Below are 24,649 nucleotides of genomic sequence, written 5' to 3'. Positions count from 1 at the left end.
CACTCCACTCTGAAAGCTGCCGCTCCTCTGTGCCTCTTTCTCTCCGTTTTTCTGCTCATTCTTGTTGTGAGACTTGGGCAACTTGAGAAGTGCAGATCTCTTTACTTTGGCCAGCTTTCTGTTCTTAATGTTGCATTTTCACAAGATTAAGAGAGAGCTTTATGTGTTTCTTGAAAAGCTGCATTTGTATTGATTTTATGTGTAATGAAATTAAGCTGTTGTCTTTTGTCTTACCAGTGTGATTATATGCTGTAACTCGTGCTGTCAATCAAGCAATTTAAATTTAAACCAGATGCATCGCAATTAATTGTATATATCAATATTTGCTGTCCCAAAATTAATTTGACTCTGAGACATTATCATGCATTATTCTGATGGAAAAGCACAGCCATGAGACCCAGTGTCACGTTATGTGCAATTAAACTTAAAAAAACGAGTATCAAACCCTGCATTCTGCTGCGCTCCGTTCAGCTGTTTCTGAAAGATTGTGAGCTCTGCATTCATTCTGTGCCGTCTGCTCTCAGTAAGTGTGTTTTCTCTGACTGCAGACTGAAAAAAAACAAACTGAATTCTCTATTATGGAATTGTTTCAAAGCAGGTTTACAGAAAGTTGTTCTGTTAATAATGCCTCAGTGTTTTAACATGGAGCAGTTTTAGGGCTGGATGATATGACGATATAAAACAACGATCCCACAGATTGAGATTTAGCTGTTTTCATAGTGTTGTCTAGCACATGTATCAGTACAGCAGTGACATTTAAGAGATTTAAATATTGGCTGGTTTTGTTCAAAGCAAGCGATTCTCAAAAATGATTAATGAAAATAAGATCAGATGTCACAGATGAAAAGTCTGAAAAGCCATAAGGGGTGGTTAAGGGATTAGGTAATGGTTGGTTTAGTTGTAAACAAGAGTAAACAACTCTCAGAACACATCAATAAATATACCATCTGTAGTCTTAAGTGAAAACTAGATGCTTATCAAAGAGTCTAATGTGAGTTAAACATTTTCCAACATTTTTAATTGGAAGTCATTTAAGTGTTAGGAAATATAGGATATGGCTTTCATTTTAATTAGTAGCATCTCTAATTTCAGACAGAATAACTATAACATGATGACGTTACTTACTGTGAGCTGCTCGGAAGTCAACACATAATTATTTAATTGTGCAGTAAACATTGTTAATGGTTTAATTTAAATGCATCAAATTGACAACCGTAGTTATAACAGTATTATTACATGTTATAAAGTATTAATAGTGTTTTTATGCTTTTTTGTTCTAGAATTGTCAGCATAACACAGTCGGCGATAAGTGTGAGCAATGTGCTGCAGGGTTTTACGGCGTCGTGCGCGGCTTTACCGACGACTGCAAACCCTGTGCTTGTCCGCTCCTCAACCCGGAGAACAAGTATGTGACACACACACACACACACACACACACTTTAGCTGTGCTAAGTCTAACTTTTGCACTGTTTCTCTCAGCTTTAGTCCCACCTGTCAGACGGAGGGTTTTAATGACTACCGCTGCACCGCCTGTCCTGAAGGCTACGAGGGAATACACTGTGAAAGGTGAAAACATATTTCTAAATGATGTAAAACAAGTCGTTACTTACATGGCCGAATCTGTCAATAAAGTGTTGAAAATGAGTGTGCGTTTCCCTCTGCAGCATTGAATGTGAGTCGAGTTTTAAGTGTAAATAGTAATTTTTTAACAGAGGCCTCATAACTTTTTGAATGTGATTCCGGTCTGCGCAGGTGCGCCCCTGGTTTCCATGGTAACCCGAGTGTGTTGGGCGGCCGGTGCGAGGAGTGTAAGTGCGACGCTTACGGTGCATTTCCCACAGCGTGTGACCCGCGCTCCGGACAGTGCCAGTGTCGTCCCGGAGCCAGCGGCCTGAAGTGTGACCAGTGCATGGAGAGGCATGTGTGTGGCCCTCAGGGCATCGTGTGTACGTATGACAAAACATGAGCAGTCTCCAGCCTCTCTGTGACCCTGACCCTTTTCTGCTACCGTGCCTTTAAGACTTCTGTGATGTATATTGAATATGATTAACTAAGTTAGGCTGATCTGATTTATCCTCTGTGTCTTTGTTTCTTAAACAGCCACTAATAACAGAGAAGAGATGCAGCCAAAACAAACAGCATTTTAATTAGACATGCTCAGATTTCCCCTCACAAAATTACTGTTTACTTTTCATATAATTGTTGACTGATCATTTTCTCAGCTTGGAGAGATCAGATTGCATTGCTGCGCTAGACACCTGCTCCTCAGAACTGGGTTTGAAATCATCTCTTTTAGCAATTACGTGTTTTATGATAATTGTATTGGTTGACTGGACAGATTGGGTAATTATGCATGTGTTTTTTCTGTGTATGTGTGACGTGTGTTGCTTCATAATCCAGCATTCATTAAGTCAGGGATGTCATTTTTTTATTTTTATATGGATTTTCATATTTTCCAACCTGAGAAGCTTGGCCAACATGAATATATCAGTGTAGTAATTTACTGTTGTTCTGTAAAATAAGTAAGTAAATAATAATAATAATAATAATAATAATAATAACAATTTATTTTGTTTTATTTATTTAAAATAATTACTGCACAATATAATTTACTATACTAACTATATTGTTGCAATAGTACTATATTATGTTGATTTATTTTTTATATTTTAAATGATAATTATTTTTATGTGCGTGTTTGTGCACGTGTATGAGATGATGATGATAATAATAATTATTATTATTGTTATACAAATTTTTAATTAGTTTACTTTTTTACCGTACAATAGTATTTTTGTATATATTTCTGTATTTTTATTGCTCTGACAAATTTTTATAATATAAATGATTTGTATTAGAAAAACTAAACAGATAAAAAAAAAGTATAAAAAATAATAAAATAATAATAATTTAATGTAATATATAATATAATAACAGTAATAATGAGTTCTGTATGCTTCATGAGTTAGTATGTATCAGGTTCGTGTCATGGGTCTTTTTCATATTTTCCAACCTGAGAAGCTTGGCCAACATGAATATATCAGTGTAGTAATTTACTGTTGTTCTGTAAAATAAGTAAGTAAATAATAATAATAATAATAATAATAATAATAACAATTTATTTTGTTTTATTTATTTAAAATAATTACTGCACAATATAATTTACTATACTAACTATATTGTTGCAATAGTAATATGTTGATTTATTTTTTATATTTTAAATGATAATTATTTTTATGTGCGTGTTTGTGCACGTGTATGAGATGATGATGATAATAATAATTATTATTATTGTTATACAAATTTTTAATTAGTTTACTTTTTTACCGTACAATAGTATTTTTGTATATATTTCTGTATTTTTATTGCTCTGACTAATTTTTATAATATAAATGATTTGTATTAGAAAAATTAAACAGATAAAAAAAACGTATAAAAAATAATAAAATAATAATAATTTAATGTAATAATATAATATATAATATAATAACAGTAATAATGAGTTCTGTATGCTTCATGAATTAGTATGTATCAGGTTCGTGTCATGGGTCTGAATTGTGAAATGTTTTTTTTTTTTTCTGAAGTCAAAAATGTAAAATAAAAAACCTTTAATAATCATAATAATAAAAACGTAATACAACTCAAACAACTTGACTATATTAGAGTACATACAGTTTTAAAAGTATGACCGCAGGACATTAAACTTGTTAGCATTAGATTTATGAGGTAAAATTACTTGGAAATATTCGGTCGGTGTAGCACAAATCATGTAATATGTGCAGAATATGAATATGCACAGAATATGTGCAAAGGCTGGTTACACCGCTTGCCTTGTGGTTATCAGCCGGCTCTACTAATCTGACTATTATAACTTATTTTCCTTCATGTTTATCCTGGTTCCCTTAGACTGTCATTGTTAATGCATTAAGCTATATGCAATTTATATTAATTTTTTTGTAAAATACACTGAGGAATGAGTGAAAATATTTTGTTTAATATGGAGGCACCACCCTGCTGTAAAGATTGATAATTCCGATTTTGCTTTCATGAACTCTTCAGTGAGACTTTTTTATTTCCAGATCTTTTCACACCTTTACTCGTTCGGTCTTTTGCGTGAAAAGGCGTCTTCACAGGAAATCTTAATAGCTCCATTTTTTTCAAGAGGTTAAATTGAGCTGTGTTTTGCGTCCGCAGCGAAAGCCACGTGCCTGTCTGTGTCTTTTTTCCCTCCCGCTATCGCTCGTAGCATGTCAAACACTCATAATGGGCTGCCAGGAGCTGTTTCACACTCTGTGTTAAATTTCACGCTTGAGAAGTCCTGCTCCCCTGAGTTTCCACCTCGCTCACGTTTAATCTAGAGAGAGAGAAGTGCTCGGGGACACGGCTCTCCCTCCGAGCAGGTGAATGGAGATGATGGAGGGATGCTGGATGAGTGCTGTTGTGATAGCAGAGACAAAAGAGGCCAATAACATTCGTTAACAGCATTGCCCAAGGACCTGTCCATCCTTGTTGTCCTTTCAGAGAGCGTGTGCCCTCACACACACACACACACATATTCACAGACACTCATCCTGTACACATGCCTTAATCAAATATGAATGCAGTACAAGTATGTGCACTCCTTTTTAATTTGCACTTCAGTAAATGTACAAATGGACTGCTAGTGTAACTCAAGTGTGTAATTCCTATGCGACTAATGTCTCAAAATAGGGCTGCAAGGGGTTTCCTGAACATTCAATCAATCTTCTGTCAACTTGAACTTCTGTCAATCAATCAGATAGTCCCGCCCCAACATAAAATATCTAAAAACAAATAAATTGTTATTCATCTATTGCAGAAAAGCAACAAGAACAACTAATATAAAATGTAAAAAAAAATGATTAACGGGGCAAACATAGGCAAGGTTTCTATTTATAACACATGTGCACTCCTTTTTAATTTGCACTTCAGTAAATGTACAAATGGACTGCTAGTGTAACTGAAGTGTGTAATTCCTATGCGACTAATGTCTCAAAATAGGGCTGCAAGATTTGACTCTGTGTTTCCAGCGTGTGACGACGACTGCGCGGGACTCTTGATTCGTGACATGGATCGTCTGCTGCGTTTGATTGGCAGCGTCAATCTCACTCTGCCCCTCCCCCTGCCGTATAAAGTGCTGTATCGATACGAGAACATGACGGAGGAGCTGAAGGTGAGCATGAGCAGCAGAGCTCTGATCATCAGTGTCCATTCACAGGGCCTCAAAACACCAAACACATCCAAGTCTGGAAGATCTTTACTGTCAGTTTAATGCACTAACTTACAGGATGCATTATTGAATTCAGAGGTGATCCCGCTCAATCATAAATTCAATTGCAAAATGGATTGCTGCTGAATAGCACATCATGCTATTAAAGGGATAGTTCACCCAAAAATGAAAATTACCCCATAATTTACTCACCCTCAAGCCATCCTAGGTGTATATGACTTATTATTTCATACAAATCCAATCAGAGTTATATAAAAAAATGTCCTGGCTCTTCCAGGCTTTATAATGGCAGTGAATGGGTGTTATTTTTCAATAGTCCAAAAGAAGTCCAATAAAGCGCATCCATCCATCATAAAAAGTAGCGAATCAATGCGTTTTTATAAGAAACATATCCATTTTAAAAATGTATGAACTGTAATCTTTAGCTTCCACTAAGCATATACATATCTATGAGCGTAAGGTCCGGTGAGAATATGCTAGTCTCGCGAGAACCGACGTTTGTTAACAGGAGCAAAGGAAGCAAAGTTTCCATACTCGGCTTATATCAAAATCCTCCGACATTTTTCTTTACAAATCTTCGCTTTGTACTTCTAATTCGTGACCGGTGTTTTGTTATGCTTTCTCCTCTGCGCTTCCTCATTCGTCACTTCTCACCGGACCTTACAATACGCCTACATCATCTGCCTGAATGAACGCGCAAGTTAGCGCAAGCTAGAAATTACGGTTTATAAAGATTTTAATATAGATATTTTTCTTACAAAAACGCATTGATTCGCTTCAGGAGGCTTTTATTCACCCCCCGGAGCCGTGTGAGGCACTTTTTATGATGGATGGATGCACTTTATTTGACGTATTTTGGACTGTTGAAAAATAACACCCATTCACTGCCATTATAAAGATTGGAAGAGCCAGGACGTTTTTAAATATAACTCTAATTGGATTCGTCTGAAAGAAGAAAGTCATATACACCTAGGATGGCTTGAGGGTGAGTAAATCATGGGGTCATTTTCATTTTTGGGTGAACTATCCCTTTAAGTTAAATTTTTTTAATCAATTGACAGTCCTATTTTTTTGAGAGTTTATTTACAAACATACTGTACACATGTAAACACAGCCCAAAAAATGTCTGTAAAATGTTTTCCGGTACAACTTTAATTGTTTGCATACTCCACCTGAATAATGACACAGAGAAGCTGAAAAAGCACAGTCAGAACTACGTCTTGAACACAGAAACTAAAGCAGTAATCATGTGCTGTACTTCATCTGTTTAAGCTCCGGTAGGACGGCAGGTTCGTTTGGACAAGCTCTAATCACGTCAGACGGACTGATCTTCTGCTAATTAGCATCTATATTTGAGTTGTTTACAATATCGTTTTCCATGTATAGCTCGAATTATTCATTACATGACTCATAATTCAGTGATGTCAAATGAGGCCTGTGTCATCCTGGTTTCCATGGTGACACGTCTCTGTCCGTCAGTCATGTGTTGATGGTAATGCCGTGTCTTTGGTCGTGTGTTTGCAGCACATGCTGTCCCCTCAGAGAGCCCCGGAGAGACTGCTGCAGCTGGCTGACAGTAACCTGGGCAGTCTGGTCACTGAGATGGACGAACTGCTCAGCAGGGTGAGTCTCTCACACGGTAATCATCAGGCCTGAACCTGATCTATTCAGTTCTTACGGTATGGAGTGTGGAAGTCAAGAACAAAGAAGCTGCATTGCAATCACTTGTTTACTAACCGTCTAAACCAGGGATGCCCAAACTCGGTCCTGGAGGGCCGGTGTCATGCAGAGTTTAGCTCCAACTTGCACACAACACACCTGCTGGTAAGTTTCTAGTATGCCTATAAGAGCTTGATTAGCAGGTTCAGGTGTGTTTAATTGGGGTTGGAGCTAAACTCTGCAGGACACCGGCCCTCCAGGACCAAGGTTGGGCACCCCTGGTCTAAACCATCTAAATTCAGCATCAAATTTAGTATTAACTGAAAGTCCACACATGCAAACATCTCCTGATGGCCTTCGTTGAGTATAAATGTGTTGTTGTTGTTGTTGTTGTTTTTTAATAGATATTGGTATTATTAGGAACTGAACTATGTGACCCTACATTAAGTTTTACTTATTTCACAGTAAAAAGGGACATTTGGGGCACAGAGTCTCTTCTGCTCATCAGGGATGCATTTATTTGATCAAAAATACAGTAACTTCAGTAATATTGTGAAATATTATTTCAATTTAAAATAACTGTAATTTATTTCTGTGATCAAAGCTGTATTTTCAGCATCATTACTCCAGTCTTCAGTGTCACATGATCTTCGGAAATCATTCTAATATGCTGATTTGCTGCTCAACAAACATTTCTGATTATTATCAATGCTGAAAACAGTTATGATGCTTCATATTTTTGTGGAAACTGTGATAAACTACCATTCAAAAGTTTGGGGTATGTAAGATTAAAAAAGGGGAAAAATTAATAGGCTACTTTTTTTATTCGGATTAAATTGATCAACAGTGCAGTAAAGACTTGTCACCAAAAAAAAATGCTATTTCTAACAAATACTGTTCTTTATCAAAGTATCTTGAAAAATAAAATGTATCTCAATTTCCACAAAAAAAAAATAAAAAATCAGCAGCAACTGTTTTCAACATTGATAACAATCAGAAATGTTTCTTGAGCAGCAAACCAGCATAGAGGTGTCAGATCTAATGTGTCTCGTTGTTTTTATCCTGAGGCTGCTCGGCTTCTTCACACGGCTGCAGAAGAGCATGTGAGGCTGATCTGAGACTGTTCCTTAAAATCTTTCATTGGGTTTTTCACATGCAGGCAACTAAAGTGTCTGCTGATGGACAGCAGACGGCAGCAGATGCAGAGCGGAGCCGCAAAGGAGCCGAGGACCTGGAGCTTTACGTCAGGAACACACTGCTGGCTGCTGAAGGTACCAACAAATATCAAACTGAGGAGATGGATTTGACTGATCCAGCTGAAATTATGATTTTAATGAGGTTTTCATGGGATCAGTATGAGATTAGCTGAGGTTTAGGTGATGGTTGGATGAGGCTGAGGTGAGGATGGGGCTTTGTGTGTGTGTGTGTGTGCGTGTGTGCGTGCGTGCGTGCATGCGTGTGCGCGTGCGCGTCTGTGTGTACCTGTTTTTCTATTCTGGTGGGGACTACACACAGACTCGTGGGGACTCGTGTCACGGTGGGGACTTAAATTGAGGTCCCCATGGGTAAACAAGCTAATAAATCACACAGAATTAAGTTTTTTGAAAATCTAAAAATGCAGAAAGTTTCCTGTGAGGGGTAGGTTTAGGGGTAGGGTTGGTGTAGGACAATAGAATATACGGTCTGTACAGTAGAAAAACCATTACGCCTATGGAGAGTCCCCACCAAGATAGCAAACCAGAGGTGTGTGTGCGTGTGTGTGTGTGTGTGTGTGTGTGTGTGTGAGTGTGAAAGGTCCGATGCTCTGTTAATAACTGTTTGTCTCATTGTGCATGTCTTTAAATGAGAAGCTGCTTTAGATTATGAAGGTTCAGCTAACACTATATGATGCCTTAATTAAAAGAGACAAAATTCATTACTGGAAAAATAATCACTTAAACAGATACTCCACTCACTGACTGTGTGTGTAGTGGGAGTTGAATCCTTTAAGTCAAGTCAAGTCATATTTATTTGTATAGTGCTTTATGCAACACAGATTGTTTCAAATCAGCTTCACGTTATTAAACAGAAAATTAAAATTCATAAATTATGAAACAAATTTAATTTCAGTTGCAAAGCAGCTCTGCAGGAGACAAGTGTCAATATTCAAATCAATTTATTTCAATGTTGATTCAGTTCAGATCAATCATGAAACATCTTTATGACCAGATTCAGGGACTCATCATGATATGATTCTTGATGCATCTTGTTCATCAACAGCATTTGCCTTCTTGTGTCCATCTAGTCTGTATAAACATGCACTCGACAGGCTTGTCTTGCTGTTTTTTAGTGTCTCACGCCTTGAGCACAGCATGCTGTTTCAGATGAAAAGAAGTTAAAATTTTTACAAAATTTCTTGGGATCTTAATAAAAGCTGCAAATTACAGCATCTATGCTCTGATCTGCCAATAGAAGTTGAACAAGCATCTATAATAGTGTCGTACCAAAGGCAGCTTCCATATATATTTCTGTTTTGGCTCTTAAACTTTTTTTGTGCATTTGAAAATGAGAATGCAATGAGAATGGGAAGAAAAAAAAACTACCATAAGTATTAGTATTGTTATGAATATTAGTATTAATATTTTATAAATATTAGTTTTAATATTTATTTACTTTTATAATTTTATGAAATAATAATAATAAATCAAAAATATTAAAAAATAATAATAAAAATGTTATTGAAATAATGCACATACAGTTTCATGGCTGGTAAAAAAATATTTTTGACCAGTAAATATTCTCAAGTCGCAGGCCATTGACAGGTGTGGCAAAATGTTAGATTTATGTCCTGTGCGTATGTTTGTTGGTGCAGCACAGGTCTATTTTGCAGCATTGCACACATTCGTGATGTTTTGTCCTGCATGTGCTTTCTTAATCTATATTTGTGTGTGTGTGTTTGGGAGAGTGTTTGAGAGCGAAGATTCTAATGTTGTTTCATGTGTATATGGTACAGTGCTCTCTTGTTGTCTCCCCTCTCACAGAAGAAGCGCACTCCTCCTAAGCGAGGGGGTGGTCGTGGCTCAGCAGGTAGTTCAAGGACAGGAAGTCGACCTGGCACACCTTCTATTGACAACGCCGCCACTTCCAACACACTTCGTGCTGCTGCCAACAAATCAATACAATATTTAAAAAAAAAAAAAAAAAAAAAAACCTGATTATCAGTTTTTGTGGCCAGATCACAATCTCAATTCCCCGAACACCTATCATGCAAATGTGGTTGACACCTGAGAGGTGTTCTCATGACAGATGGTGTTGTCTCTGGACACCTAAACATCAGACGCACATACTGATGGACACTCACCCACCGGATGCAAGCAGATTAAAGCCATAAATACAAAAAAGTGCTTAATTTATTTTCTTGGATACGTGTTTGGCACTTAGAGCCAACATATTGCACGTTGGTCCTCTGGATTTTGATAACTGGCCAAAAACCGCTTCCCAAAAGCTGCTAGCAGAAGTGGAGGAGAGTAGACATCAGTCAGCGTGGAGTGGAAGAGCTTCATTATCCATTCTGTGCGTGAGCTCCCTGCTCCAGTAAACCGCCTCGTCTCTCATCCTCTCGCACGCTAAACGAGGAGGAATCAAATGATTCTGTTCACCCCAAAGACCCGAACTTCGTTTGAAACTCACTATGCAATTATTTATTTATCTATTGGCAGGTATATACTGTGCTCTTTGTAGTCGATCGACTGTTTGCATTTGAACACTTGAGGAATTTCAGAAACGCATGTAATTATAGCTCATTTTCATCTCAATTTAATTATTTTTATTGAAATTACAACATGCAGAGAAGCTTGCTCGCTCTTTATTTCGCCCTCCCATTTGAACTGATTGGGGTTATATTATAGAATCGAATTGAATTTGATTAAAGAACATTAACTCTGCTGAGTCAAATTTTAACTTCTTTGAATTAAACTGAAGCAAGTCACACCAATGAAAAGGAGGTGAAAAGAAATAAGGGACAGTTACATTTGTTCTGTGTATATACTGTCCCCTGTATGTGTCAATCATCATTTTATTAAAATGAGATTCATATAAATAGTAGTGTATGGTGTGACCTCATTAGTAAAAGTGTTTACAATTACAGTATTTTTGTGTGTTGTGTGTGTGTGTGTGTGTGTGTGTGTGTGTGTGTGTGTGTGTGTGTTGTCCAGCTTTACGGGACAAAGCACGTGAGCTGAACGCGACTCTGGGCTCGAGGGACGGGGCTCCTGAGAAGAGTGTGAACGAGATGAACGATGAAATCCAAGCCATGCTCGCAGAACTACGCAAACGCCAGCTCTCCGGCAAGAAAAACATCGCTGACGAAGAATTGGGGTAAAACACACACACACACACACACACACTGCATGAAGAGTCCAGATGAGGTCACTTCCTGGGTGTCATTTTCTGCAATAGGTTGCATTAGTGCTGCCCACTCATTTTTTTCCTTCGTTTTAATCTTTTTTAAAGAGTTGTAAGCCATGAACCAAACCAACCAGCTACAAGGAGAATCACAGCATTACAAATTTTCATTTGAATCAAAACAGCTTTAGTGAGGGAAAGAACTACAATCCCACGAATCATTGCAAATGATATAATTGTCTTAAAAACAATGGAGAAATTTATATATATATATATATATAGTTTGACAGCGTAATGAGACCGAATTGATTGCATCACTGTGGGTGGAGCTAAAGAGATCTTTTGGTGCAATTTATGCACTGCAGTCCTCTGATTGGTGGAATTTTCTGTACATCATCATGGGTAATGTAGTTTTTCACCATAAATTCAGCTGTTAAATATTCTTTTTTTTTTTAAATAAGTTGAAATAATGCGGGCAACACAAGCATATTCCATCAATTAGCTTTATAACAAGGTTTATAAGTTATCATTAAAAATCAATTTCCCTACGGAGAAAATTAATGGAGTTTGGAGAATGGTTGTGCTTAAAATGTGGGACACAGGAAAATACAAAGCTGTCATAACAGACAGTGATGGGATTTATCGCAAGGTGTTATAATGCAGCATACTGTTCATATGTAAAGGTCATATGAATATTACTCAGTTCGAGTACCACAACAAACCTCTTACACACAGAGCACATAAAGTGAAGTAGCAGTGAGGACGCCTTTCAAGCTCACAGGTTGGAATAATTGTTTTGGCGGCATTATGTTTCTCAGCCGTATTTTGTGGTTCATTGGATCACAGCTCAAATGAAGAAAGTTTCTCTTTCTTATGTAAAATCTTAATGAACTAATTAAAAGTTGCATGAGGTTGGGCGGGGGAGGGAATATTATTCCAGCCTAATCAAATTACTTCAGTAATGGATTCCTGCGTGTGTTCGGCCATGAGAGAACAGAGAGAGACACCTAGAGGAGGACAGAGGGATTGAGTCAGTGCTCGAGTAAAGCTGGATGGAGCACACAGAACCCGTTTAAGAGGTTTTCAGGTGGATTCAGTTTGAGCGCAGCGCTGAAGCATGTCGATATTTGTTGTTTTGATGTCTCCTGTCTCCTCAAAGGTCTCCTGTCTCCTAATAAAAGACAAAAGTTGTCTTACAAAATACAGTTTTCAGCTTCAGCTTTGATCGTGACATCTTCATTCAGGGTTGTAGGATTTTATTGAAGGAACAGTGTGTGCAAAAACAAAAACGTCTCTTAGTTTTTTTTTTATGCTCACCAAGGCTGCATTTATTTGATAAAAAATACAGTAAAAATTGCAATATTGTAAAATATTATTACAATTATGGATAACAGCTTTCTATGTGAATACCTGTTAAACTGTAATTTATTCCTGTGATCAAAGCTGTATTTTCAGCATCATTACTCCAGTCTTCAGTGTCACGTGATCCATCAGAAATCATTCTAATATGCTGATTTGCTGCTCAATTATTATTAGTGCTCAGTTATTAATAATGGTTCTTATTATTAAATGTTAAAAACTGTTTCTGTGGTAAAAAATTTTTTTCAGGATTCTTTTATGAATAGAAAGCTCAAAAGAACAGCATTTATTTAATAGAGTCTTTTTTTAACATTGTAAATGATTTACGGTCACTTTTGATCAATTTGATGCATCCTTGCTGAATAAAAGTCTCTTAAAGGGTTTTCTTGTGTCATGAGTCACAGATAAGGAGCTCTCACTCTCTCGCTCTCTTCATCTTTATAGTGCCGCAGAGGCTCTTTTGGCTAGAGTGAAGCGTTTGTTTGGAGATCCACACCAGGCCACAGAGGACCTGAAGAAGGAGGTCAGTGATAAAATGGGCGATTACAGGCAGAAACTGGACGAAGCTCAGGATCTGCTGAGGGACGCGCACAACAAAACCAAGCAGGCCGAAGGACTGGCTGATAACAACCAACTGAACCTCGAACGTCTGCAGGTGCACACTTACACAAACACACAGACTTATGACACGCTCCGTATGGTATCTAAAGCGTTTTGTTATGTTTGAGCAGGGAAAGAGGGATGCGGCCGGTAAACAGAAAAAGGAAATGGAGGGAATTTTGGCGGAAGGAGAGAAGATGCTGGATGAAGCTAACGCTCTCTCAGACAGCATCAACCAGGGCAAAGAGGTCAGTTTCACACTGGACACATGAAATGTTACTAAACAATAACCACTGGTCAGAGCCGTGGCTTACTGACTGGCGTCTGCAGGAGCTGGAGGAGATGGCCAGAGAGTTGGGTCCCCTGCACGATAAGTTGGATTTTAAGGTGGCACGTTTGGGTCGGGGTCTGGACGACTCCATCCCTGATCTGCTGCTGAGAGCGGAGGACCACGCCGGCCAGCTCAACGATTCTGCTGCCATACTCGACAGGTGTGTGTGTGTGTCTGTGTTCATTGCAGTTTCCAGCTTAAATAAACACTAGAGGCAGTAAAACACCAACAACTGTTATTCCTTTTCAAATAAATTATGATTACAAGGGCAGATTATCGATTAATATAGACTTATTTTTGCATGGTTTCTTGCACAATACTATGTTGTGAGATCAAAACACTTTAACCATAGTGCACGAGTTGTAAAATGTAATACATTTTTACATTTGCATCACGTAACCATCTCCGTGTGTGGCTTTTCTGACACAGTAAACTTGCTTGGTAGCGCAGCCGGTGCAGCATTGCACTTGCGATGTGAAGCACACAGATATCTGTGAAAAGTCCTGTGAAACACAGGTCACAATTAAAGAGCTCAGACACTTGCAGAAACCAGATGAAATTTATTTTTTATTTTTTTGGCTCTGATGGGATGTGTATAAGTATTACTGTACTGTATGTGTTTGTTATTTTGTTTTTATGTTTATCTGTGATTATGATTACCTGCCTAAGGACCGCGGATGAAAACTAGCCATTGGCTAAATTCGGTGCAATGCATGAAATGGAAACATTTATGTTAAAATTGTACATGGTCCTTTTTCAAATAAAGTTATAAAGAAATGGCATGTTTGCTTCAGCAAATGCGTTTTATCTCACACTTGTTTTTTTTAGCACTATAGGTTAGGGTCAGTGTAGGGTTTAGTGTAGGTGCTACTTTATTTATACGTACAACAAGCAACGAAATAAAACGCTGCCAGATTCACATTCACCTGTTTTGGATAGAATGTGCTTTTAGTGCCACTCACTGTACATTTCATTTAAAAAGTGTCACGAAATGTGCAGAAGCAATGCACGAAGCAATGTAATATCAGTTTGTGGAAATGTGACCACAGGCGTGCTTTTCCAGTGAGCCTGGGTTGGTTTATTTTGTCTTCTTTCACTAATCTGACTCTGTGTGTGTGTGTGTGTGTGTGGTCTCTGTAGTATTCTAGCTGAGGCAAAGAACCTGTCCTTCAACGCCACCGCTGCTTTCAAGGCTTACACCAACATCAAGAACTACATCGATGAGGCTGATAAGGTGGCCAAAGAGGCAAAGAAAGCCAGCATTGATGCTCTACAGCTGGTGAGGAAACACACACACACACACACACACACACACAGAATCATCAGTGTCTCCTGTCTGCATCAGTGACTGTTGTGAAATGCTCCACATGGGCAGCAGCTAGTTCACATTCGGTTTATTTATTTATTTATTTTTTTACTTACAGTACACACGTCTTTTCAAATCATGTATTTTTGTGTCAGAGCAGAAAAGTCAACATTTTTGAAGACAACATTTTTGCTCATTTTTTCAATACTGCAACAGGTCATATCCCAGCCAATGGCAAACAGGGAAATGCAGGGAACTAAAAATTATTTTGGTAACACTTTATTTCGATAGTCCACTTTAGACATTCTATTAACAGTAAGTAACTTTGCAACTACATGTCAACTAGCAGTTAGTAGAGTATTAGTAGACTGTCTGCTTAATATCTTCTAACACTTTCTTTGTCAACTTATTCTACTAACCCTAAACCTACCCTAACAGTCTACTCTGAGAGTTAGTAGACATGTAGTTGCAAATTAATGATAATTAGTTGACATGTAGTTACAAAGTTACTTATAGTTATTAGAATGTCTAAAGTGGACTATCGAAATAAAGTGTAACCATTATTTTTGCATTTTTTGAAGTCTTGTGGTGCTAAAGACACTTTAAAATTGATATTTTGGGACTGTCTTCAAAGTCAAAGTTACAGTATATTTTATTGGCCCCAAGGGGAAATTTGCTGTTGCTACATAGAACAGTGACTCCAGTTTGAAGGTATGAAGAGTGTATGTTCATTCAAAGGGCATTAAAGTGTGCGAGATGTGAATTTCAGCTGTATTTATTTACAGAGGTATATTATGTCACACTTCACACTTCTCTAGTAAGTTTCATCTGTGTGTGAAGATGCTGCAGGCCGTGGCGTAGCGCAAATCCATGAATGAATGTTCTGAAGTGAAGTAAAGTTCAACAGATGTCCTGTGCTCAGGAGTAGGGAGCAGTGAACACTGTGTAGGGATCATATCAGTGGGAACACAGTTCATGCGTGGAGCTCTCTTCTAACGAGCTGATGATCGGAATCAGTGTTAAATAAGAGACACATGTAAAATATGCAGAGCTGGGGGTCGCCAGGACTGGACTTGAGAACCGCTGACATATAACATAAACAATATATATATATATATATATATATATATCCGATTGAGATGCTGTGGCATGACCTTAAACAGTCCATTCATGCTCAAAAACCCTCCAATGTGGCTGAATGAAAACAATTCTGCAAAGAAGAGTGGGCCAAAATTCCTGTGAAAGACTCATTGCCATTTATCGCAAATGCTTGATTGCAGTTGTTGCTGCAAAGGGGTGGCACAACCAGTTATTAGATTTAGGGGGCAATTACTTTTTCACGTAGTGCCAGGCAGGTTTGGACAGCTTTTTTCCTCTAATAAATGAAATCATAATTTCAAAACTGCAGTTTGTATTTACTCAGGTTATCTTTGTGTAATATTAAAATTTGTTTGATGATCTGAATCTTTTAAGTGTGACAAATAAGCAAACAATTAAAAAAACAGGAAACTTTTTCACACCACTGTATATTCTTGTTGAATTGCTATGACAATTCATCCAGGATACCTGTGTGGTTGTCAGGAGCTCGTCTGTAATGTCTAGAAATGCTGTGCTTCACTCCACACCTCAGGCAGGTCATGTTAAAGCTGTTCAATTCATTTCCATTTGTCCTGCTTCAGAGATCAAAGCTTTCCTCCTGTTCTCCGGTTATCATCCCTCGCTCCTGTCGTTCACCCTCTTTCATCATCCTCTCACATCTAACGCAGAAATAGTGGGGCGAAAGGTTAAAACTGAACAAGGGTGCTTCACACAACAGTGTCAAAGCTGACAATATGCAACAATACTAAAAATGAGCTTTCAATCCTCTAACCCTCTCTCAGCGTGAAAATGCATGACAAGAACACACTGATCGTGTCACGTTCAACAACATTTCTGATTTCTGTGTTCTGTTTCATATAGAATATAATTTTTGTTTAGCGCCACACAACCAGGGCCATTGTTTTTGTGACTATTACTTGAAGATAATCAGAAATGCTTCTTCAGCAGCAAATCAGCATATTAGAATGATTTCTGAAGGATCATTGAAGACTGGACAGATAGTGTACTACAGGTTCATTCCCATGAAGTGTGGCACATATACACATTTAAAAATGACAGTCCTTTATCTTATATTGTATTGCATTGAGTTTTTTCCCCAATAAAACACAAATCTCCAAAACATGTCCCTCCCTCTAGAAGGTTCTGTAGCGTCTGAAGCATGAGTGGCATCCGCTCTAATGTGTGTGTAATGTCCTGTCTGTAGGCCTCAGGACCCAAAGGATCTCTGAAAGACCAGGCCAAGGGTTCGGTTCAGAAGAGCCACCGCCTGTGGAACGAGGCCAAAGAACTGCACAATGACGTGAAAGGTGAAAAACCCCCATTAGATTACCGTCCTCAGCGTCCTGCGGCTTCTCACAAATCTTCCCAAGAAAAACCTTATTTTTTTCAAACATCGTTTTTTTTTTTCTTTTTTTTTTCAGAAAATGGAGAGAATCTGGGTGCTCTTCAGTTCAGACTGAAAGGAGCCAACAAAAAGAACAAAGACTTACAGAAAGGCCTGAACGACACAATGGAGAAACTCAACGCCATCCCTGATGGTGTGTGTGTGTGTGTGTGTGTGTGTGTGTGTGTGTGCGTGTGCGTGTGTGTGTCTGTGTCACACATTTGATACAGGTCCTGTCAGGACAAGGTTACCACTGAGTGCAGTGTGTGTGTGTGTGTGTGTGTGTGTGTGTGCGTGTGCGTGTGTGAAACCTAAAGCATCTGTCTCACTGCTTCACACAACAGGTTTCAGACAGTTATCTAGAACCTCACAATGGCACTTCTAAGGATTTAAAACAATTTTAAGCACCAACCTCCACATCTGACACACAGAATTGTGGGTTATCATCATAGACTGTAAAGGGCAACTCTGTGCTGCTCTAAAAAAAAAAAGCCCAGATGAAGGCATCTTAGTAGACAGGATAATAGGGAAGCATTGGATTTGGATGTGTCTTGTTGCCTTCATACCTCCATATTCTGCCTGAGAAAACTGAGTCAGTAAAATATCAAGTCAGTGGTGTTAACTGAAACTAAAACTATTAAAAACCATTTTCAGTAAATGAAAGCTTGAAATAAAATAAATGTTAGATTAATTTTTTTAACTTTAATTTGAAGTTCTAGAATTACTAAGAATAACCTAAATAGAAATTAAAATTAAAATTAAAAACCTATATATCACACAATGATAATTCAAAGTGCTTTATATATAAAAGGTTTTTAAAATAATTATAAAATAATCAAAATAGTAAGAAATAAAATTAACAATAAAAAAGTAAAACAATTCAGAATAAAAATTCTCGTAAAAATGATTCAAGTATATTTTCAAGAAGCGTAATCTAGAAAGGTGATAAATTTGTCACAGATAATTGTTTTTAAAATAGAAATGTATAAGTATGAGTGAGTCTTACAAAGCATGTTTCCTTTTAATAGAAAAAAAAAGAAATTATATTTTTTTCAGAAAACTGAAATCTAGTTTGAGAACTTTTTTTTTTAGGATTGTTAAATTGATTTTATGACAATTAAACAAAGTTCTCCACCAGTTTCATTACTGAAAATATAATAATAACCATAGCAATAACTGATTAATATAATTAAACAAGAAAGTATTTTTTTTTTTTTTTTTCATTTTGGTAGTATTTGTTATGGAAGCCCGTTTCCGCCACTGAATAAAAAATAAAAAAAAAGGTTATTGCAACTTTTTATCTCACAATTCTGACTTTATTTCTCAGAATTGCGACTTTTTTTCTCGCAATTGCGAGTTTATATCACGCAATTATGAGAGAGAAAAAAGTCGCAATTGTGAGATAAAAAGTCGCAATTGGAAACGGGCTTCCATAATTCATAGTGCTGATGTAAATGAATGCTGATTCAGTCTACTGAGAATCATTGACAAGAAATAAATAATAAATGTAATGAAAACTCAACATTAAAATGTCTGGATGCCTGAAATGTGCTTAATTGTCATGAAAATAAAGTCAGAATAAATAAATAGTTCTTAATTAAACAGGTTAATTTATCTTTATCTTTCTTTTTTTTCTTTGATTATGGAGTAAAATATGAGCTGGGTGTATTCTTCATACGAATGTTGTTATTGAGCTTTGTGAGCATGAAGTTTGAGACGTGCAGCTAAGCCTATGGTATTTTCTCGTTGTGTGGATGACGGTAGATCTGGCAGCGAAGATCCAGGCCACTAAGCTGAAGGCGGCGGAGGCCAACGACACGGCCATAGACGTGCTCCACCGCCTGAAGGACATGAACCTCAACCTGATGGGCCTGAAGAGGAACCACAGCAAACTGGAGGACGACGTCAAGACAGCCAACAACCTGATCAAAGACCCGGAGAAAAACAGTACGACTTCCATCCAACTCCAGCAACAATCCTTCTTTATAGAGACAACAGCTGCATGGATCGTGAAGATTTGATTTCTTAACTGAAATGTTTGTGTTACGAGATCACTTAAATGCTTATTTGGTATTTTTCCCCCCCATTTGATTTTGAACGTCGACAGCAATAAGTATGTATACACGATTTTCTTCTTTCATCTGTGCGAATGAGTTTAAGAGCTCTCTCCGCTCCCCGAGGCTTCAGCATGGTGCTTTTATCCGGAGCGCTGCATGTACAGAGAGAGTGTTTTCTCCGTTCTTTGTTTCAACCCAACAGGATTAAACGCAGCCTTTGAAAGCTTCACTAAGCTTGTTATCCTAATGAGCGCTTTAGCTAATTACAGATCGTTTTTTGCTCTCATCTTCTCTTTTGAAATAACAGCTCCATGTCTTTCGCTGCCTACGCTGCAAATGAGAGATATATAATATGTCACTTCTTTTTCCCATTTTCGCTTTTGTTTCTGAAGTCTTTCATAGTCTCCTGCACTCTTTTGTTAGAGCCTTTCGTTCTCCGCTCTCCGGCATGTTTCTAATGTGGTGTTTATTTTCTGCTGTCTCGCTCTCGTGTGTTAATGTTGGTGACGGCCGCTCCTCTGCGTGTGTGTCTGTAGTTCACGCGGCCGGAGCTAAAGTCAAGGATGTGGAGAACGAGGCCGATAGGTTGTTGGAGAAACTGAAGCCCATTCAGGAGCTCCAGGACAACCTGAAGAAAAACATCTCGCAGATCAAAGAGCTCATCAGCCAGGCTCGCAAACAGGCCAACTCTGTGAGTACTGCCCATCATACTCCAGGAAAACCCTTCATCTACATCTTACACTGTAGAGAATAGCCTGTGAAATCCTTTTATTTATTTATTTTTATTTTTATTTTTTTAACCAAGTTCCGTTTTATTCTTATTTTTTATTCTGTTTTTCTGTTGTTGTTGTTGTTTTTATTCATTTACATTTCCTGGACGTTTTTAATGATTAAATGAAATTTCAGTAATCAAAGAACGTGTTTAATTAATTGAAATCATGAAACGTAACTAAAAGTTTAACCAGAATTACATTTAAAGGGCCCTATATGAAATATGTTTCATTTTTTACCTAATTCTGTGTTTTCTGTTTGTTTGTTTGTTTATCATTTTATCATTTTATCATTTTAATTCATTTAAAATAAAAAATAATTAAATTTTTAATCAAAATCAAAAAGCAAGCATAATCAATTTAATTCATCAAAACAACTTATTTTTATATATATATATTTTTTTTTCAGATATTTATTTATTTTTCCAGATATGTATTTTGTTTCCAGATATGTATTTATTTACTTCTTTATTTTAATTTTATTATTTAATTTTTTTTCCCAGCAATTCTGCGTGGTGTGTTTTAATTTGTCTGGCATAAAACATGAACAATTGAATTAATCTTTTAATCAAATGAAAACTAAACACTTTAATTTTTTTTGCCAAAGTGCTGCAACACAGAGGTTTTACTGTTAAAATTAAGATTAACTCTGTGATTATTCCTTAAAAATGCATTTTTAATAATAATTTTATTAGTCGTAGTTGTAACACTGTTGCATTAAGACGTGCATTCTGTACATTACTCTACAATAGTAATACATTTCTGTTATAGTTGCTTCAAGTTAATCCGAACTTATATTTTGGCGAGTTTTAGTGAAGACCTTTGAGATTCTGATGGTAGTTTTTCTTAAAAGAAACATTGTAAAGCTTGGAGCAGCTCTGGAGATGAAGTTGGTGTGTTCATGTCCTCAAACAATGAGACACAGACGAACGTCACTCGTGACATTTAACATTTAAACACTTGCTATGAACACACATGCTCAATAAATGTTGAAGCATTTTAATTTTAAGATGCTCTTGTTGATGTCTCCTTAAGTAATTTGCTGCTAGGAAAGAAACAAGATCATTCATCGTGTGCTGTCTGCACTCCCTGGCTTGACCTCTCATGACCTTTGACCCCTAGATTAAGGTGTCTGTGTCATCCGGTGGAAGCTGTATCCGCACCTACCGGCCAGAGATCAAGAAAGGCCGCTATAACACCATCATCCTCCATTTGAAGACCGTTGCTGCTGATAACCTGCTCTTCTACCTCGGATCGGCCAAATACGTGAGTGTAAAGCTGTCTGGATCTCTTCAGGTCTTCTGCTTAAGAGATCAGTCTGTGGATCACACTCCTGGACATGTCAGTAACAAAGATGACGAGCTCCTTACTTTCTCTTAAACAGCTGCTGCCCACGGCTGAGAGAGGGAAATAATAAGAGCTCATTACTCTTCCACACACACATAATGTCGTGTTTGACGAGAGCTGAATTTCCTCAATCACGTGTAGGTGGATTTCTTGGCAGTGGAGATGAGGAAGGGTAAGGTGAACTTCCTGTGGGATGTGGGATCAGGGGTCGGCCGTGTCGAATATCCCGATCTCGTCATCAACGATGGAAACTGGCATCGGATCGAGGCCTCACGGTAATTCAGAGTTCACTTACACTGTGTGTTTTGTTGAAAGACAACAGTGCAGCAAATCATTTTCTCATTTTCTATCAGCGTTTTATCACCTTTTATCACCCTTACACATCCTTAAAACAAGATATAGTTACTTAAGATGGGAAATTGTGTAAAATCATGTGTAAGAGACCACAGAATAAAAAAGGTAGTTGTTACATTCTCAGTTTTCTCACAATTTGAGTTAACATCTAATTATATATGTGTGTGTGTGTGTGTGTGTGTGTTTGTGACCCTGGACCACAAAACCAATAATAAAGGTCAATTTTTTTAAATTGAAAAAAATTCTGAAAGCTGAATACCTGAATAAATATTGGCTATTGCTACAAATATACCCCAGCGACTTAAGACTGCTTTTGTGCTCCAGTGTCACACACACACACACACATGTATATACTATATATATATATATATATACACAGTATTTATTTATTTATTTTTTGGAAATATATTTTCAGGAAATATGTAAAAAAAAAAAAAATCTGAAATTACATACAATTCTGACTTAATTTTTTAGTTAAGTTCTCACAATTTTGAGTTTACATCTGGCAATTTAGACTTTTATTATTTATTTATTTATGTATTTATTTTTATTTAGAAATTTCTATGCATTTCATAATATGCATTTGATGATACTGACAGATCCATTCGGCCATGAAATTAGGCTCCCTTAAAAGAGATATAAACTCAGAATTCAGAGAGAGAAAAAAAGAGAAAAGAAATTGGAAGATGTAAAGTTGAAAAAGTGAAAAATAAAGTCAGAATTGTGAGATGAAAAAAGTTGCAATTACCTTTTTGTTTGTTTGTTTCTTGGAAATTGTGTTCCATGGTTTTCGGAGAATACATCTTTAAACAATATTGCAGATATGTAATACGCTACTGAAATATTTTTCCTTGTCTAAAGTTGAAACCTCGCTAGATTTAATTTTATTTATGCTAAAATCAAGAAAAACTATTTGTCAGTGGACTAAGAAAAATGTACTTGATTCAGAATAAATATTCAAACGTTTTAAAGTGTTAATTCAGTGAAACCAAGTCATAATTTCTGCCAAAATAACATTACGTCTTATCTAATGCTTCTTAAATGATTTTGATTTCTTTCCAGACGTTAGTTCTGTAGTCAGATGCCTACATTTTCTTTACAAAACTAAAATGTTATTTGAGTTCACATGGACATCTAATGAAGCAGTAAAGATAAACAGTGTTTGGGGGAAATGTTGATTACGTACAATCCTTCCACTAATCATGACTGAAAAGAAAAACAGCTGGTTATTAGTGTTGCTGGTTATTAGTGGCTGAAGTGTTGGTCTTGTTCTCACGTTGGTGGTGTCCAGTATCGGGCTGAACGGCAGTATCTCGGTCCACGCGCTGGAGGGACCCAAAACAGGCATCTTACCGACCCTCAGAAGTGCCAAATCACCCGAGACCTACACCGTGCTGGATGTGGACCAGAACGCTTACCTGTTTGTCGGCGGCATGCTGGGCTCAGTGAAGGTGAGAGAGATCACTGCAATGCATTTTCTTCATTAGTATTTGAATCTGGCTTTTCAGTAAAAACATCTTTAAAGCCAGACACTACAGGCAAAAGCATTGTTTTGTTTTGTTTTCATACACGGGTCAATTTTGAGAATTTGCACAACACGACTTATTTCAGACTAGTGGAAATAAAACATCCAAAATGCACATTTAAGTGTGCACTTTATTTATTTGTCTGTAGAGTTCCGTTTCAATTCGTATCTTTAAACGCGGTGAGTTTTTCTCCACGTCAGCAGCACTTTACAGTTTTATTCCTGTCTGTATTCTGAAAGGTTTAGCAGAGCGGTTTATTCATATATCATTCACAGTGATTTTTAGAACATTTTATTCATATGGTCAAAATATTTATTTAATGTTTATCTCTCTACACTCTGATTTATGGAGTGATAAAAGGAGAAATCCACAATCTTCTCTGTAAAAACCTTTAATTCAACAACAACATCAAGAAATTTGAACCCGACTCACCCAGTGTTCAGAATCCAGATGATGTCTCATTTGCATATTTAAATATTGCATTTAAAAAAACTTGTAATACAAACCAATTGTCTTTATGTATTGTGATTAATCAGCAGGAGAAGTATGGTAAGATCCATTAGTTAACATTTTTAGCGTATTCACCTGTAGTGTCTTGCCTTAAACCAAGATAAGTATGCTTAAAGTCACCTTCATTTCAATAGCGCTTTATACAATACAGATGAATTCAAAACAGCTTTACAGTAATAAGAAAAATAAAGTCACAGAATCAATGATGCAAACTTCGAAATGATAGAAGCAAAATATTAGCTGTAAAGCAGCTCTCACTCATTTTTTCACATCAATGTTGATTCAGTTCAGTTCAATAACTGTGTGAAGTTCATCCATTATGAAACGAGTTCAGTTCAGCTGATAACAACTGTGACATTATTCAGCTCGAGTCAGTTCAGTGTTCAAATCAGTTCAACAGTGTCAGTGTTGCAAAATTCATTAATTGTGAAGTCATTTGCTTCAGCTTAAGTCAGTTCAAGTTTTGTTCTCATCTGATAGTGTCGGTGCCATGAAACGGATGGTATTACTGAATATTAAGCATCCTTTAGACCTCAACTTAGCAAACCGAAGGTGACAGTGGCAGGGACTTGTTTTGAAAGAATATATTTTGAATTATTGTGCAGTATTTTAGAATAGTAAGTCTGAACTTTTTTAATCATGTGAGAAACATACAGATTTTCCGTGTGTGTGTGTGTGTGTGTGTGTGTGTGTGCGCGTGTGTGTGTGTGTGTGTGT

The 24,649-nt window shown here is 37.1% G+C and overlaps 1 protein-coding gene across 1 annotated transcript in view; it reads left to right on the top strand.

Moving 5' to 3' along the window:
• Positions 1-24,649, top strand: part of LOC107711612 (laminin subunit alpha-2) — a gene marked incomplete at its 5' end in the record, with an annotated part of 124,775 nt that overhangs the window by 78,241 nt on the left and 21,885 nt on the right. Inside the window, 18 exon segments of the mRNA XM_016516614.1 lie at positions 1,281-1,405; positions 1,480-1,566; positions 1,753-1,946; positions 5,049-5,191; positions 6,773-6,871; positions 8,067-8,178; positions 11,101-11,263; positions 13,094-13,304; positions 13,381-13,497; positions 13,580-13,740; positions 14,721-14,859; positions 17,189-17,291; positions 17,406-17,522; positions 19,133-19,315; positions 19,962-20,116; positions 21,318-21,461; positions 21,684-21,817; positions 23,188-23,347. Of these exon segments, the coding sequence (XP_016372100.1) occupies positions 1,281-1,405; positions 1,480-1,566; positions 1,753-1,946; positions 5,049-5,191; positions 6,773-6,871; positions 8,067-8,178; positions 11,101-11,263; positions 13,094-13,304; positions 13,381-13,497; positions 13,580-13,740; positions 14,721-14,859; positions 17,189-17,291; positions 17,406-17,522; positions 19,133-19,315; positions 19,962-20,116; positions 21,318-21,461; positions 21,684-21,817; positions 23,188-23,347 (2,547 nt within the window).

Source organism: Sinocyclocheilus rhinocerous, unplaced genomic scaffold (genome assembly GCF_001515625.1).
Source record: "Sinocyclocheilus rhinocerous isolate Xijiao unplaced genomic scaffold, SAMN03320098_v1.1 scaffold2012, whole genome shotgun sequence".
In the NCBI taxonomy this organism is placed as follows: Eukaryota; Metazoa; Chordata; class Actinopteri; order Cypriniformes; family Cyprinidae; genus Sinocyclocheilus; species Sinocyclocheilus rhinocerous.
Note: the sequence above shows the minus strand (reverse complement) of the source record. Positions and strands in the feature narration are given on the sequence as shown.